Consider the following 15,003-nt stretch of genomic DNA (forward strand, 5'->3'; position numbering starts at 1 on the left):
GAATTCTCTGTTTAAAGGGTTATCCCCCCTAGTTTAAAGATAAAAGAAGCATAATAAAGGAGAGCAGGAGTTTCAAAGTTGACCCTAGACAGCAAATGGAGTAGGCACCCAAGCTACCTGGCCCTAGTCCTCACTGCTACAGTCTTTGTATTTCAAATACAGTGGTGCCTCACAAGACGAAATTAATTCATTCCGCAAGTGCTGTCGTATAGTGGAAATTTCGTCTTGCGAAGCACAGTTGGAGGAAGCGCGGTTTTACGGGGGGGGGGAAACGCAAAACATTTTCGTTTTGCAAGTCACGGCCATAGGGAAATTCGTCTTGCGAGTCACCCTTTCGTTAGCGAATGCCTTTCGTCTAGCGAGGCATTCGTCTTGCGAGGTACCACTGTATAGTAGTTATTTTAAAATTTGCATCTGTACATAAGCATGTGTGAATATGTGCCATCCTTTTGTGGCAATGCATTTCTTACTTCCTTTCTTCAATGTATAAGTGGCCACCCTGGCCTTTCCTCACTCCCTGCTCAGTGCTCTTGTTGACGATACCAGGCCCTCCTGTTCAAGTTTTTCTTTTTCAGCTACCACTTAGCATTCTGTGGCTACTGAGCCACATCTCATACTGAAGCAACTCAAGACTTCCACTCCCCCATTCACTCCACAGAAAAGTGTCTCCAACTCTGAGATTTGGATGGGGGGGATAAGGGGGGGGGGAGAGAGACCAGCAACACTTTTTTGTGTTCTGCAACTGTTGAGGTCTCCCTGAATATTTTGGTTCCTCCCTCCTTGCTTTGGCTCATTCCTGTCTGCACTCACCACCTGAATTCACCAAGATAGGGTGTGGTTATTGACATTCATGTGCACAACAGTTTTACAGAGTAAGAATAAGATGACATGTCCCTGCACCAAGAACCTTACAAATTCGACAGAGGAATGGGAAAGGGTGCATAACTGTGGAATGCAATTCCATGGGACAGCAAACAAGCCGCATCCCTTATGGGTTTCAAACAGGCCTTAAGTAAAACTTGCCTTCTTACCACTGCCTCTAGCAACTGATTAGATGTGAGCTACAGAACTTGAAAAGAGGGCATTCAAATATATTACATAAATTTATGATAATAAACAGGGCAGAGGGTGTTCTTTCAGTTCAGTTGCACAGTCACCTACAATCCCTACAAGGGGATTGGTCTAGACTCTAGGAGCTTGTGATCCTCAAACAATGGTGAAGCTAAGCAAGTGTGGGGTTCATAAATACATAGACGGAAGCACCATATCTGCCCTTCTGAGCTTTCTAAAGCAGCAAAATGTTCCTAATAAATAAATGGATATGATGCCGACTGCACATCAAAATGCTTGTCTTAACTTGTGTGTGATCTCCTCTGTGTCCTGTGGCTGATCAAAGCCCCTTCTGTGCTGTCAGTTGGTGCAGTTGCAAATGTGAGTAAACCCTGAGGTGACAGAGATGTGCTATGTTTTTGGGGAGATGGTGACAAAATTGAATAACAAAGAAAACTTCGATTCTGCAACCTTGGATTACACAGGTCAACACATTTGTTCTTCTTTTTGTCTATGCAAGAAGCCTCTGATCAATAGAAATGGTCAACCATCTCTGTAGCTTTTGTAATTTCTCTAGTCTAGGCATTGCCCGCACCCTCCCAGCCCTATTTCACACCTATAAGAGTTATTTTTAAAATGGGAGCTGGGATGCTCAGGAAGCTGCATTCTGCAACAAACAAGACTTTTTTTCAGGATCGTCTCCTCCAGGAGGCTGAGTAGCATCCAAGATTACAGTGTGCCATTCTTTGATCTCTTGCCTGCTACTGCTTTCATTTCTGCTTATCCGGCAGCCAGTTTTGTGGACTAAAATTACGCCTACACGGAAGACTTTGACATAGCAAAGCTTTGGAGAACAATGACTGCCAGTGTTCTGGGGCATTGCAAGTCCTGCTTTTGGAAGCCAGCATTTTTATTTGTCTTGGTTGGATTAATTTGGATGCTTACTGCCAGTTGAGCTTTGTCAGATGTCACTTAGGGTGAAGACAGACATAATGTAGCTCAGATTGCATCTGCAGGGCAAGCTGGCCTAGGTGGCAGTCCTTTTTCTGTGGCTGGTCCTTAAAAAAAAAAAAAGACTGAGTGATTCAACATTCATTTATCTCTACAATAACTTGTTGTTCAATTCTTTATTATTACAGTATTACAATCACAGAACAGCCACTAAATTGCAGCCAAACAAATGCAATTTGCAATTTACAGGCTCACAAATAATAATGTAATGTAATGTTATAATTATAATATAATATAATTAATTTATACCCCACCCATCTGGCTGGGTTTCCCCAGCCACTCTGGGTGGCTTCCAACAAAGGATTAAAAATACAATAAAACATCAGTCATTAAAAACTTCCCTGAACAGGGGACTATTACAAATTAAACACATAGCAAAACCCCAAAAACCCTAAGATATGTGTGTGCATTGTCATATGTTCACAGTCATGCTTAGGATGGATTACTGAGCGCTACCATAGTTGGGAAGGAGTTTTAACCATCTAGTTCCTAGTAATGCATGCTGATGCACAAAATTATGCTGCTTTTGTAGTAATTTCATTAGCAAAATCTGACAGGAGGAAGGAGGTGAAAAATTATCAGATCGCTGTGGGAAATTAATTAAAACAGGTGTCATGTATAAGGAGCAAATCTCTTTATAATATGAAATGTACAGTTGTTTTAAAAGTAAAGGTCAAAAGTGCTCCAAGAATGGGATGGGGAAAAACTGGGGGTGGGGGGGAGGGTTGGCATCATGATGGGCCAGCTAATCAGCACAACACAGATCCCGTTTATTCTTCAGATGTACAGACCTCCCCCCCCCCCCTTTAGGGCTCTCCTCCTGAAAGTGTTGTTTTTTTCAGACTGTATGCATCAAAGGTGCTTTCAGAACAACCCCACTGTGCTGAAATTGATCCATCTGACTTTATCCTAAGTGTGAAAAATCATACAGTGGTTTTGCTTGCTGATGCTATAAACATATTCAGTGGGCCTGTGTATTAGATGTGCCTGCCAAAGTCTCTCTCTCTCTCTCTCTCTCTCTCTCTCTCTCTCTGTGTGTGTGTGTGTGTTGAAGGGATGTCTCTTTGTCCTATGTTGATAACATTGCTATCATAACTTTTTTTTAAAGCAACAGCAACGAACTTTCTTAAAATACACCCCTTTTTTCTTTTGCTATTTGATCACTGATATGTCGAAAAAACAGGCTTTGGAACCATGCTGATAAAGTTGCCCTGCCCATATTCAAATATTTTATCCTGCTCCAATAAGACCCCAGCTGGACCAAGTGAAAATGACTGGGAATTGCCGCTTGCAGTTTGCCTGGCAACCACAAAGCCTTTTTCTGAATCCCTCCATCTTCCCCCCCCCAATTAGATGATAGCTTACCTGTGGATACCACAGTGGTAGTAGCAAGGATGCGCATCTATGTTTCAGCCCAGGATCAGGATGAAGGTGGGGCATGGGAAGAGAGAGGAAACCAGCCTTGTATATAATACTACAAAAGTTAGGTAAAGGTAAAGGGACCCCTGACCATTAGGTCCAGTCGTGGCCGACTCTGGGGTTGCGGCGCTCATCTCGCATTACTGGCTGAGGGAGCCGGCATACAGCTTCCGGGTCATGTGGCCAGCATGACTAAGCCGCTTCTGGCAAACCAGAGCAGCGTACGGAAACGCCGTTTACCTTCCCACTGGAGCGGTACCTATTTATCTACTTGCACTTTGACGTGCTTTCAAACTGCTAGGTGAGCAGGAGCAGAGACCCAGCAACGGGAGCTCACCCCGTCGCGGGAATTCGAACCACCGACCTTCTGATCAGCAAGCCCCGGGCTCTGAATTACTGGTCTGCTGGGGGCTGGCAGAGAACAGAGGAGGAAGGGAAAGCTCCCTCAAGCAAAGCTCTCTGCATTTTTGTGTTGGGTTGGGGAAGAAATTCAGTTCAGTGCACATTTAATTTGCACTTTCTGAAACAATACAGTGTTACCTCAGGTTACAAACACCTTGGGTTACAAACACTTCAGGTTACAAACTCTGCTAATCTGGAAGTAGCACCTTGGGTTAAGAACTTTACCTCAGGATGAGAACAGAAATTGTGTGGCGGTGGTGCAGCAGCAGCGGGAAGCCCCATTATCTAAAGTGGTACCTCAGGTTAAGAACGGACCTCCGGAACGAATTAAGTTCATAACCAGAGGTACCACTGTATATGAAGTGGAGTGGAGCCATCCTTCAAAATTTGCACCACTACACTTTTTGTAGCACAGTTCTCCTGCCAAGTAATGTGTACAAAACTGCATATTATGCTAGCTGAAATGTACAGGAAAATGCATATATTAGTGAATTTTTTGGGAAACTAGTTTACAAAAATTTGTATATTAGGCAAAATTGCACTAAAGAATGTATATCTTAGGAGAATTCATCTTAAAACACTGAAGGCTTTGCATAGGGAAATAAAATGGTGTGAAAATGTGGAGAACAGGATGAAAGCTGATGATTGCTCAAATGCATGGAATTTTTGATCACCTGTGGCTACATACAAGACTGGGGAGAAACTACATGTCAGTTAAATCCTGTGGGCATTTTGCCTCACTCTGTTACATGGGCAGGGCCTGCTGACTGACTTCCCTGTTAATTCTGAAGTGTACTGCTGCCTCTGAGCTCAGAGATCGGCTGCTTTGTTATCAAAGCCTTGCAGCAGAACATGGGCAAGAATCCAACAGGGTAAGCAGAATAATTAGGAAATCAAAGTACTACAATTTCCTGCCACTGTAACTTTAATAAGGCCTCTGGTTTGTGCAAACATAGCTGTGTTTAACCTTGGAGTGATGGCTGGAGCTAATTACACTCTCAAAGCTTAGGCCAAGTAGGTCTTGTTTCCACTGTGGACTGGGTAGGGCGCATTGGAAATGAACCCAGCTTCACGTTGAATTGATGTTCCATTTGCTGGGAGCAGTTTCTTTCCTCCTACGTCCATCCCACGCCACCTGGCTTAGTTGCCGTTGCAAACTACCTTGAACAGGAAATGCCTTATAATTTGTATCCATAAAGCAGGGAAGTGAATTGGAAGGGGCCTGAATTGAGCAAAAGACTGGACTTTGACGCAAGCTTGGAAGACAGACCAATGGGGTCAATTCATATCCGGGGGGAAAGAGATGTTTCAAAGAGCCAAACATGGATAAATATAGTTGTTGGCTTTCGGGCTATATAAGCTTTGAGTGGTTTAATTAAAATCAGGAGCTGCATTTAAAGTAATGAGAAGCTTAATTTAAAAGGTGCCATATCAATAATGATTACAAAGTATTTTCAGGTCTGTCCAGGCAACATGATTAAGGTTATGCAATAGGGTTAGGGAAAACTGAAATGGGAACAGAAATTGCCAATGTTTGCTTATTCGTCCCATGTTCAGAATGAAAATCAATCCAGCGAATATGATTGATATTTGCTGTTGCTTTCAGTCCACGAATGATATGTACTTGATTACATTTTTCACCCTTTGCATTGTGTTCCCTTTGCATTGAAATGAATGGGGCATGATGACAATGGAATTTTTGATGGAAAAGGAACTGCAGCAAAATAGAAACACAGCTGCATGAGACAAGTGGATGATGAAGTGCCTATCGCTACCAGTGATCTGGAGGAGAGCTTAGCATAATACATGTTGGGTGGCATGAAGATGAATATATTTCCCTCTGCATAATATTTGTTTACTTTATTCAATTTATATTCCTCCCAAAGGAGCCCAGGGTGGAATAGACATATTAGGGACTTGCATATTCTCTAGTGATGTTGCCAACTTTTGTAATTCCTTGGCTTTATCCGAAGCAAGCATTGTCATCTGAGCTGAAGAAACCTCTGCTCCCTGAGAAATAGGAAATACAATGACATGTATTTGTATATAATTTGCACGTTCTAATACAGTGGTACCTCGGTTTAAGAACAGTCCGGTTTAAGAATGATTTGGTTTACAAACTCTGTAAAACTGGAAATAGTGTCTTGGTTTGAGAACTTTACCTCAGTCTAAGAATGGAATCTGAACGGTGGAAGGGCACCGGCGGCAGGAGGCCTTATTAGGGAAACCGCGCCTCGGTTTAAGAAAGGTTTTGATTTAAGAACAGACTTCCGGAATGGATTAAGTTCGTAAACCGAGGTACCACTGTAGATGCACAAGTAAAAATAATTAATATAATTTAAATACCAGTATAATACATCTTGCTATATAGGGGAAAGACTATAGGCCAGGTGACCTGTGTGCCAGCTCAGTCGGCTGTCCGGGTGCTACTAACTGTAGATGGACAACTTCAAAGCCTGTGTACTCATTCCTTAGGATTTTTAAAACCTTTAAACAAGACTTAGACTGGATAGCCTTTCAAATAAAGCAGGGGAACCTCAAACCCAGGGACAAATGCAGCCCCCTAGTCCTCTCTGAATGGCCCTTTGGATTCTCCCTAGTCCTAACCTCCCCAGGACACACCTGTCAGCAACCCTACTCAAATGTTTTGCCCAACTGGAATGCAATTTTGCTTGCCTGGGTGGAGAGATGTGTGCTTAGAAACTTCCAACTTTTGCATGACTGGAATGTTGCCTATTGTACAAAAGGTAAAACTCGCATCCATTTCTCCACCCATATTTTGCCTCTTTCCTCACCCACTGCTGGAATGCAGTCCTCAGGTTGGAAAATGTTCCTCACCACTGAAATAAAGGACCGTCCTTTGTAGAGTAGGCCGCATAACTACCATACTCACTTCCACCCCCATCCATCCCTCTACCTGGCTCTAGCAGCTGCTGATCCCACCACCACCACCCCTAAAACTGCCATAGAAGCAGACCAAATACCAGGAAATAAGGAAAGTCCTACATACAGCCACAGCCAGGTAATAGAGGGGGTAGATCTGTCACGGAAGTATCTCCCATATGATATAGGTTGGGGTCCTCCATATGATGGGTGGATTGAGTGAGGAATTCAGATTTCATTGCACTTCTGATAATGAAAAGGGCTCATAGCTGGGCCTGGGGAAACCAAGCTATTTCTTCACCCTTATTCTTATTTTGAGAAATAGCTTCTTTCAGAGCCGTCTTAAGGGGATCTGCCGCCCTGGCGCGGCTATCCCTCCGGCGCCCCCGCCATGCCGCCTCTCCGCCACCTCCCTCCCGCACTTGCCGCCCCTTGGGAGGGGGATGGGCGAGCGGGGGATGAGGGGCGTGGCGCTGGAGCGGCGCGGGGCTCTGCGCGCCCTTCCAGCGCTTCCGGGATGGGAGGCGAGGGCGGCCGGCTCGCGCTCCCGCGCGCAGCCGGACGGCGCGGCTGGGCAGCTCGCGCTGCATCGGGCGGGCGGCCGGCCGGCTGCGCGCGGAGCGCGAGCTGCCCACCTGCGCCACGCCATCCGGCTGCGCGCGGGAGCGCGAGCCGGCTGCCCTCGCCTCCCGTCCCGGAAGCGCTGGAAGGGCGCGCAGAGCTCCTGTGCTCTGCTGGGCAGCCAGAGGGCGTGGCGTGGCCGGCCAGCTCCCTTGCCGGGAGTCAGAGGGCGCTGCCGGCAGGCGCTGCCAACGGGGCTGGAGGGCGGAGGCGCCCTCCAGGCCATTGCGCCCTGGTGCGCCGCGCCACCAGCCCCAATGGATGAGACGGCTCTGGCTTCTTTGGTTGAGTCCAGTTCCACATCAATTTTATCAGGGCTTGTCCATCATTAATTCTTTCTACTAGGGCTGGATGAATGTCATTTTGTATGTCTCTCTGTTTCTCGTTTTTCCAATCTTCGGTTTTCCACATTTCCACAGTAGATTGTGATTTTCTTTTTTTAGTGAAAATTTGTCAGCATCTTTGTATAAATTTATCTAATATACATATTTTTATAAGCAATTTTGCTTGCTATATATATATACATTTTTGCAAGCAGGTTGTCTCATTTTTATATATTTAAATATTATATCTTTTCACTTATATATGTATTTTATGGTCATTTCCCCACAATATACATGTCTTCATACACATTATTTGGATGGAGGCTTGTGTTTGAGGTGCCATCTCTCCCTTCGACTAGCACTTGTTCAGCCTCAACGCCAGAGGCTGAATTCACTTATGATGCAAATGACCCCTCCTCAGCCTCATCTAAGGATCCTGGCTCCTTGCCATCAGATAGAGCCTGATTCTGTGTTGTTGTTTTTTGTAATGCTGACCTCAGGTTATCCCCTGGCTGAGACATGACAATGAGGAACACTTAGGATAATCTCTTAGGACCCAGAAAAGGAACATCTGTCAACCTAAATGAAATTGGACAACAGCAGTTTCTCTCTGGTGAGGTGTTTGCTTTCCGTTTCATCCCATGCTGTTTGGTTCTTTCCAGCTTTGAAAGATTCCAGTAAGAAATCCATTAACAGTGACTGGAAAATCGAACTTCCTGGTGAGTTTCAGATTGCAGGAACCACTGTTCGGTATGTGAGAAGAGGTCTATGGGAGAAAATCTCAGCCAAAGGACCAACTAAAATTCCACTCCACTTGATGGTAATTTGATGCTTTTTCATTGTCTGCTCTCAGTGTTTCATCATGGTAGAATTGTTTTTGTGTGTGTGAGTGTGTGTGTGTTCAGTATTAACTACCGGTACTTCCTTCTTCAGTTATAAGAGTAACTGACATGCAGGCATCAAAGACAGATAGAAGCCTCCAAACTAGTGTGGTGTAGTTTGTAACATATTCGAATTGGAAAAGGAGGATCTGGGTTCTAATTCTCTGGATAGGCCATGAAACTGGGTAATAATGTACTTGTCAGGGCTGTTGTGGGGTTAAAATGGGATAAGCCCATCTTTAACACCATGATCTCCTTGCAAGAAGGGTGCAATAGAAATTTAGTAAGTAGGGTCAGTTCCAAAACTAAGCCATAGATACTGGGGGGGGGGGGCATTGACGTGAACTGTTATATCAAACTTAATCTTCTTTTAATGGAAGGTATCTGCAAAGGAAAAGTAGAACACCCAAAAGAGTTCTGAAAATTAATGATAAGCCAGCAATGATAGCTTTAATATGAGAGATGTGAGTTGATTGTAACTTATATTCCAGAAAAAGCAAAACAGGTGGTTATATTTGTCTGGGACTTTAATTATGTGTTCTTCATGATTTGATATTATTATTATTTAATTGTTTGTAATATGTGGGTTTTATTGTTTGCAACTTCAATAACCTGTCTAAAAAGCAGCTTAAATTGAAAATAATCATAATAAAGAGGAAGAATAGCCAACATTGTTTAAACCAGTCTTTTAAACTTGTTGCCTTCCAGATGTTTTGGAGTGCAACTACTATCATTACTGATCATTGGTCATGCCAATTGGGGCTAATGGGAGTTGTAGTCAAAAACACTTGGAAAGCACCATGGGTTTCCAAACTTTCTGACTTCAAGGAACCCTTTCCACATTCATTTGCCTGGTGAGCATATGCTACAGAAATCTAGTGCATCATGGAAAGATTCTGGAGCATATTCCAAGATGTACACTTGGTTCATGCGAAACACTCACTAGGCCTTTTTGCCTAATCTCTGCCCCACAAGGGACAGAGAGGGCACAGTCCAACGTGTTCCCACAGTCCTCTGCAGTTGCACATTGCAGAGGAAGATAAGCGAGTCCTAGGTTGGCTTCAATTTAACCACTGATATATTTGCAAAAGAAAAAACAAGGATTACATTACCAGAAATAAAATATGCTCATACTAATTCATATTCATAGATGTTAATTTAACAGTACAGTAATTACAATAATTAGAAATGCATCTCAACCTACTGGATGAGGACCATGACCCGGTGAGTGTTGTCCCTGCTCATTCTGCTGTCCAAGTGCTGTTAATGTTTGATGGGCATCTTCAAGGCCCTTGATGTTCTCCCTTAGAATCATAAAATGGTAGAGTTGTTAATGTTCTTAATTTTTAAACCATACCTGGCAACTCTTCAAATTTGGAGTGCCTTCAAAGTGGTGGGGTGGCTGTCCTCTGACAGTCCTTCAAAGAGAGGGCTGTTCTTTGTAATATAGGACTCGTGACCACCTAGCAGGTTGTTTTTCAAGGAAGCCTGTTCCCCATTACCGATCTCGTTGAGGGCCTCTGCAGCTTCCGAGGGTCCTCAGGGTTCCCTGGAATGCAGTTTGAAAACCACTTGTTCTGAAGACGGTTAGAACAGCATTGACTGACAAAGTGCAAATCACCTGAGTGAAGACATCTTGACCTGTGTTTGAAACCCAATTACCCACACCGCCAAACAATGGCATGAAATCTATTTCATATGTGCCCTTAGCTTCTCTAGCCTTGTTCCCAGATTGAGATAATAAAGATCTCTCTCTCTCTCTCTCTTTTTCTTTTTTAAAGAAGGAGCTTGCCTTTCCCCCTCTTTCCCCCCCTCCTTTAAATATCCAAGGCATTTCTCCAAATATGTTACTGTAAGTATGTTCCTTGGATAAATGAGTGTTTGTGTAGCTAGATCTGCCTCAGACCTCCACTTGGCAACTGGAGGCCATCTCAGCCCACGAGATGCTTCCAAATACGACGGCTTCCTCCGAACTGTATAGCAATGTCGTTAGCATCTTGTTTGCTTAAATAAGAGCAGGGTGGGGCTTCACGTCTTGTGCTGGCGAGTGCCGAGTGTTTTGGATCCTGCAAAAAGCTTTAAAACTATAGCTTATTGTCTGGTTTGTCTTAGCTTTGGCTTCCAACTCAGACTAATAAAGCTCCTTCTGTAGCTACAGATGTGTCTTTTATTTCTCCCCATCTTGCAAAAGATATTTGTCTGTTTTCATACAGATCAGCACACACACACACACACACACACACACACACACACAATTTTTTTTAAAAATTAAGGCGATGAGTGCCTGCTTTCATAGAATTAAAAGGACTGGAAGGGCCTCAAGGGTTATCTGGCCGAATGTCTTCTTGAAGGCAGGATCTACCAGACCAAACAGTCCAAAGCAGATGTTTGCTGGAGTATTCTCAGCCCTCAGCACCTTCACTTAACACTTAACACCCAACCTTAAACAAAACAATTAAACAGCAATGGATTAGCACACTGTCAGGACCAAGCCTGGGGCATAAGCAGCTAGCCTGAACCCAGACTTGGAAGTGTGAATTTTCCACCCCATGGTCGCTGGTGGTATTTGCAGAGGCAGATATAGGGGCGCCCTCCAGGTGTCCCAATTTACCCAGGATGGTCCCAGAATTACAGAGGCCACCCCTGCTTTTGATTTGATCCTGGAATGTCCCGATTTCCCCTGCCAGCACCAGGCTCTGGGAGAAGGATCAGCAGGTGCTTGTCCTGAGCAACAATCCCATTGCCTTTCTATGGTTGCTGCTGGCCTCCTCCTTTGGGCAGCTCATAACAGCTACTGAAGAGCTGGCCCTTCCTCTCCTTCTCTTGAAGGTGTTGTACATGATCCCTTCCCTCACACATTTTTTTTATTTTACAACAATGCTGTGAGGTAGGTTAGGCTGAGAGATAATTGGCTCAAGGTGACAGCTGTATATGTGTATATGACATATAAGTGTGCAGCAAGATCAAACACGGGAGAATCTTTCCAATACAGAATAGAATGTCCCTATTTGCAGGGTATGGGGGACCGGTTCAGCCCCACTGGGCATGGAGCCGCAGGAGGCACCACAGCTGTGAGGTGGAGGGTGCAGTGAGTATTCTCTGCACAATGCAAGTGTCTGTAGCCATGTCTTCAAGGTTCTACAGGATATTTGTGTACTAAGTACAAAAGTGATCTTCCTTCAATTACCTCAAAAGTATGTTTCTTTTTCAGTTTCCACTTTGATCTCATTTGTGCTAGGTTAAAAATTTGTAGAACGCATTTACTTTGAGGCAGCATTACTTTACTCTCATCAGCCCCAGAAAGCATCGCCAATGGACAGTGATGGTGGGAGTTGTAGTTCAGCAACATCTAGAGGTTCCTCACACTTGGTTTAGTTTTTGTTTTGTTTTTAACAGGAAAAAATGACTTTTTTGTCTAATTTTTGTCTAATCTATTTTTTTCTAATCTTGTCTAATTTTGTCTAATCTATTTTTTTGTCTGATCTAAGAACAAACTTAGTTGGTCTCTAAGGTGCTACTGGAAGGATTTTTATTATTATTTTGTTTTGACTATGGCAGACCAACACGGCTACCTACCTGTAACTGTCTAATTTCCAGTTGAACATGACAAGAGAGTGACTTACCTTCCATGAATGCCTAGTAACTATTCCCATATGTACCTGACATGGCATCCTGTTGCTGTTGGGGGTGGGGAGATTGAAAGACTGTAGCCCAAAAATAATTTTTCTGTGTCACAAATGCTCAGCTTCACCTCTCCTGGCGAGCACTTTGCCAAGCAAGGTGGCAATTGGGGTTTGTGTTGTGCAATGTCCCTCTTTAAAGCTACAGCTACTATGATCGGCACTCCTTCACTTCTCTTGGCAAAGCACTATACTACTTTCAAGAAACCATTTCCCCCCTCTTTGGGCATGCAACAATTTTTTTATTATTATTAAATTTATATACAGTGGTACCTCGATTTACGAACCTAATCGGTTCCGGAAGTCTGTTCTTAAACTGAAACCATTCTTAAACCGAGGCGCGCTTTCCCTAATGAGGCCTCCTGCCACCGGTGCCCTTCCACCATTTGGATTCCGTTCTTAGACCAAGGTAAAGTTCGCAAACCGGGACACTACTTCTGGTTTTGCAGAGTTCGTAAACTGAATTGTTCGTAAACAGGAGTGTTCTTAAACTGAGGTACCACTGTACTGCCTTTTATTATAAGCTCTCAGCGTGGTTCACAGAATAAAATTGTTAATGGTCATTGGCCAGAATAACTAAATAGAACTTCAGTGTTTAGAGATGACTTACCTCTGAGAAAATCAGGTGCTGGGGGCAATGGGAGGTAATAAAGAAGGTGAGCAATTGAGACCTACTAAGGCAGGCGTAGGTAACCTTCGGCTCTCCAGATGTTTTGGCCTACAACTCCCATGATCCCTAGCTAACAGGACCAGTGGTCAGGGATGATGGGAATTGTGGTCCAAAAAATCTGGAGGACCGAAGGTTGCCTATGCCTGTACTAAGGGTAGACCAAGGTTGTTGGGGCAGTGCTCCATTTCCCCTAACGGAGCAGTCTCCACTGTTACATGGGCAGTGTTCATTAGCTTCTCTGTGCAATCTTATAAAAGGCAGCATTTGATTTTATCTATTTTGTCTCATTCCACAAAGTCTAAGCAGTAGCAGATGCCTCAAGCTGTCAGAGGGGCAGATCAGTTCTAGTTGGCACCGTTCCCTACCACACATTAGACAACGCACTGCCATGTTTATTTATGGCTTGATTTGTTCAATGGGCTCCTTAATACCTCCGGCTGTTTCAATAAACTCATGTACCATTTCACTGCAATGAGATACAGTGTCACCTGCCTGCTTGCCCGCCCATCCCCCTGGCCTTCCCGTCTTCATTCAAACCTGTTCCAAGTACTAGCACACCTTCCAGCACACCTGAACCCTCCCAAACAAATTTAAACTTGTACAGTCAATGGCATCTTAATTCAACAGAATCGTTAATGAGTCGCTTTAAGAGTAAGCTTGGTTGGTTTTCAGATTTCCTGCAGTCGTAATTACTTCTAGCTGAGTTGCCAGCAGCAAACTAGGGGAAGGTGTGGGGAGTTGAGACTGCAAGTTTCACATTAAAGGTATACTGTAATCTTATTTATTTATAGGCCTTTACAAGCTGCCTTTTCTCTGCCAGATTGGCACAGCATATAATGAGGACAATGAAACAATATGAAACTACAATGCACAGTTTCTAAAGCATTACACTGTCAAAAGTCCTCTAAGTTCAGAGGGTATGTGCCATCAAATGCCAGTTGCTAGAGGAACAACAGCAAGGGTAGATGATTGCTTTCATTCTCAGCTAGCTCAGCACTCCTGCAGCATCACAAGTAATACAGGCTTATGTGGGCGATTTAGAATATATATTTCCATAATAGGTGATTGCTGATTTTGTAACTTTTTAATATTGTTCTTATTTAATGGTTTTATGTATAATTGTAGTAAACCATTCTGATCTTTTTAATGAATTGTGGCATATAAATATTTTTATAACTAAATAAATTTAAATCTAGGTTTCAAGGTTTTTTATAGACACATAGTTTTACAGTAGATCAAACATCCTTTCCTTCCAGATGATCTCCTCTGTGGAGATGGATTTGCAACCACAGGGCTTCTACTCCCCAGAAGTAGACTGTGTTGTTTCTATTTCACTCATAAATCCCTTGACCTAAACCTTTTATTATTATTATTATTGGTTGCTTTGCCATTTGATGATTTCCATTTATTTGTCTTGCCTCCCCACCCCACACACGCCAGCCTCAGCAACTGTCTGTATCCTGTGCTCTCAACTAGGTGCTGTTATTCCATGACCAGAATTATGGGATCCACTACGAATACACCATTCCTGTGAACTACTCTGCTGAAAACAGAAGTGAGCCAGATCATCATCAGGACTCCTTGTACATATGGACCCACAGCGGATGGGAAGGTTGTAGTGTGCAGTGTGGAGGAGGTAAAGATTTTGTTTATCTAAAATAATTTATCTAAGGCGGTCCATTAGTGTAGAAAGTCTGCAGAACAGTACTCAACCTTTGCAGCTGTCTTTGTCTCACTGATAGTGTCTCTCTAAGATCTTGGGCAAAGAGGTATCTTTTTAAGCAGGAGATACCAGGGATCAATCCTAGGACATAAGAGGAGCCCTGCTGGATCAGGCCAATGGCCCATCTAGTACAGGATCTTTTTCTCACAGTGGCCAGCCAGATGCCTCTGGGAAACCTGCAAGCAGGCTCCAAGCACAAGACCACTCTCCCCTCCTGCGGTTTCCAGCAACTGGTATTCAGAATCATTACTGCTTCCAAATGTGGAAGGAGAGTATATCTATCGTAGCCAGTAGCCCTTTGTGAAACCGAATTCCATAGTTTAACTAAACAACGTGTGAT

At 43.7% G+C, this 15,003-nt stretch overlaps 1 protein-coding gene across 2 annotated transcripts in view; it reads left to right on the forward strand.

Annotated features, from left to right (window-relative positions):
* The window catches only part of ADAMTS17 (ADAM metallopeptidase with thrombospondin type 1 motif 17), a 158,899-nt gene that overhangs the window by 115,423 nt on the left and 28,473 nt on the right, over nt 1-15,003 (forward strand). For both annotated transcript variants that reach the window (XM_033166477.1, XM_033166478.1), the window contains 2 exons: nt 8,372-8,529; nt 14,417-14,576. In XM_033166477.1, coding sequence (XP_033022368.1) covers nt 8,372-8,529; nt 14,417-14,576 — 318 coding nt within the window. The remainder of the gene's footprint in view (nt 1-8,371; nt 8,530-14,416; nt 14,577-15,003) is intronic.

The sequence above is a fragment of the Lacerta agilis genome, chromosome 13, assembly GCF_009819535.1.
Source record: "Lacerta agilis isolate rLacAgi1 chromosome 13, rLacAgi1.pri, whole genome shotgun sequence".
In the NCBI taxonomy this organism is placed as follows: domain Eukaryota; kingdom Metazoa; phylum Chordata; class Lepidosauria; order Squamata; family Lacertidae; genus Lacerta; species Lacerta agilis.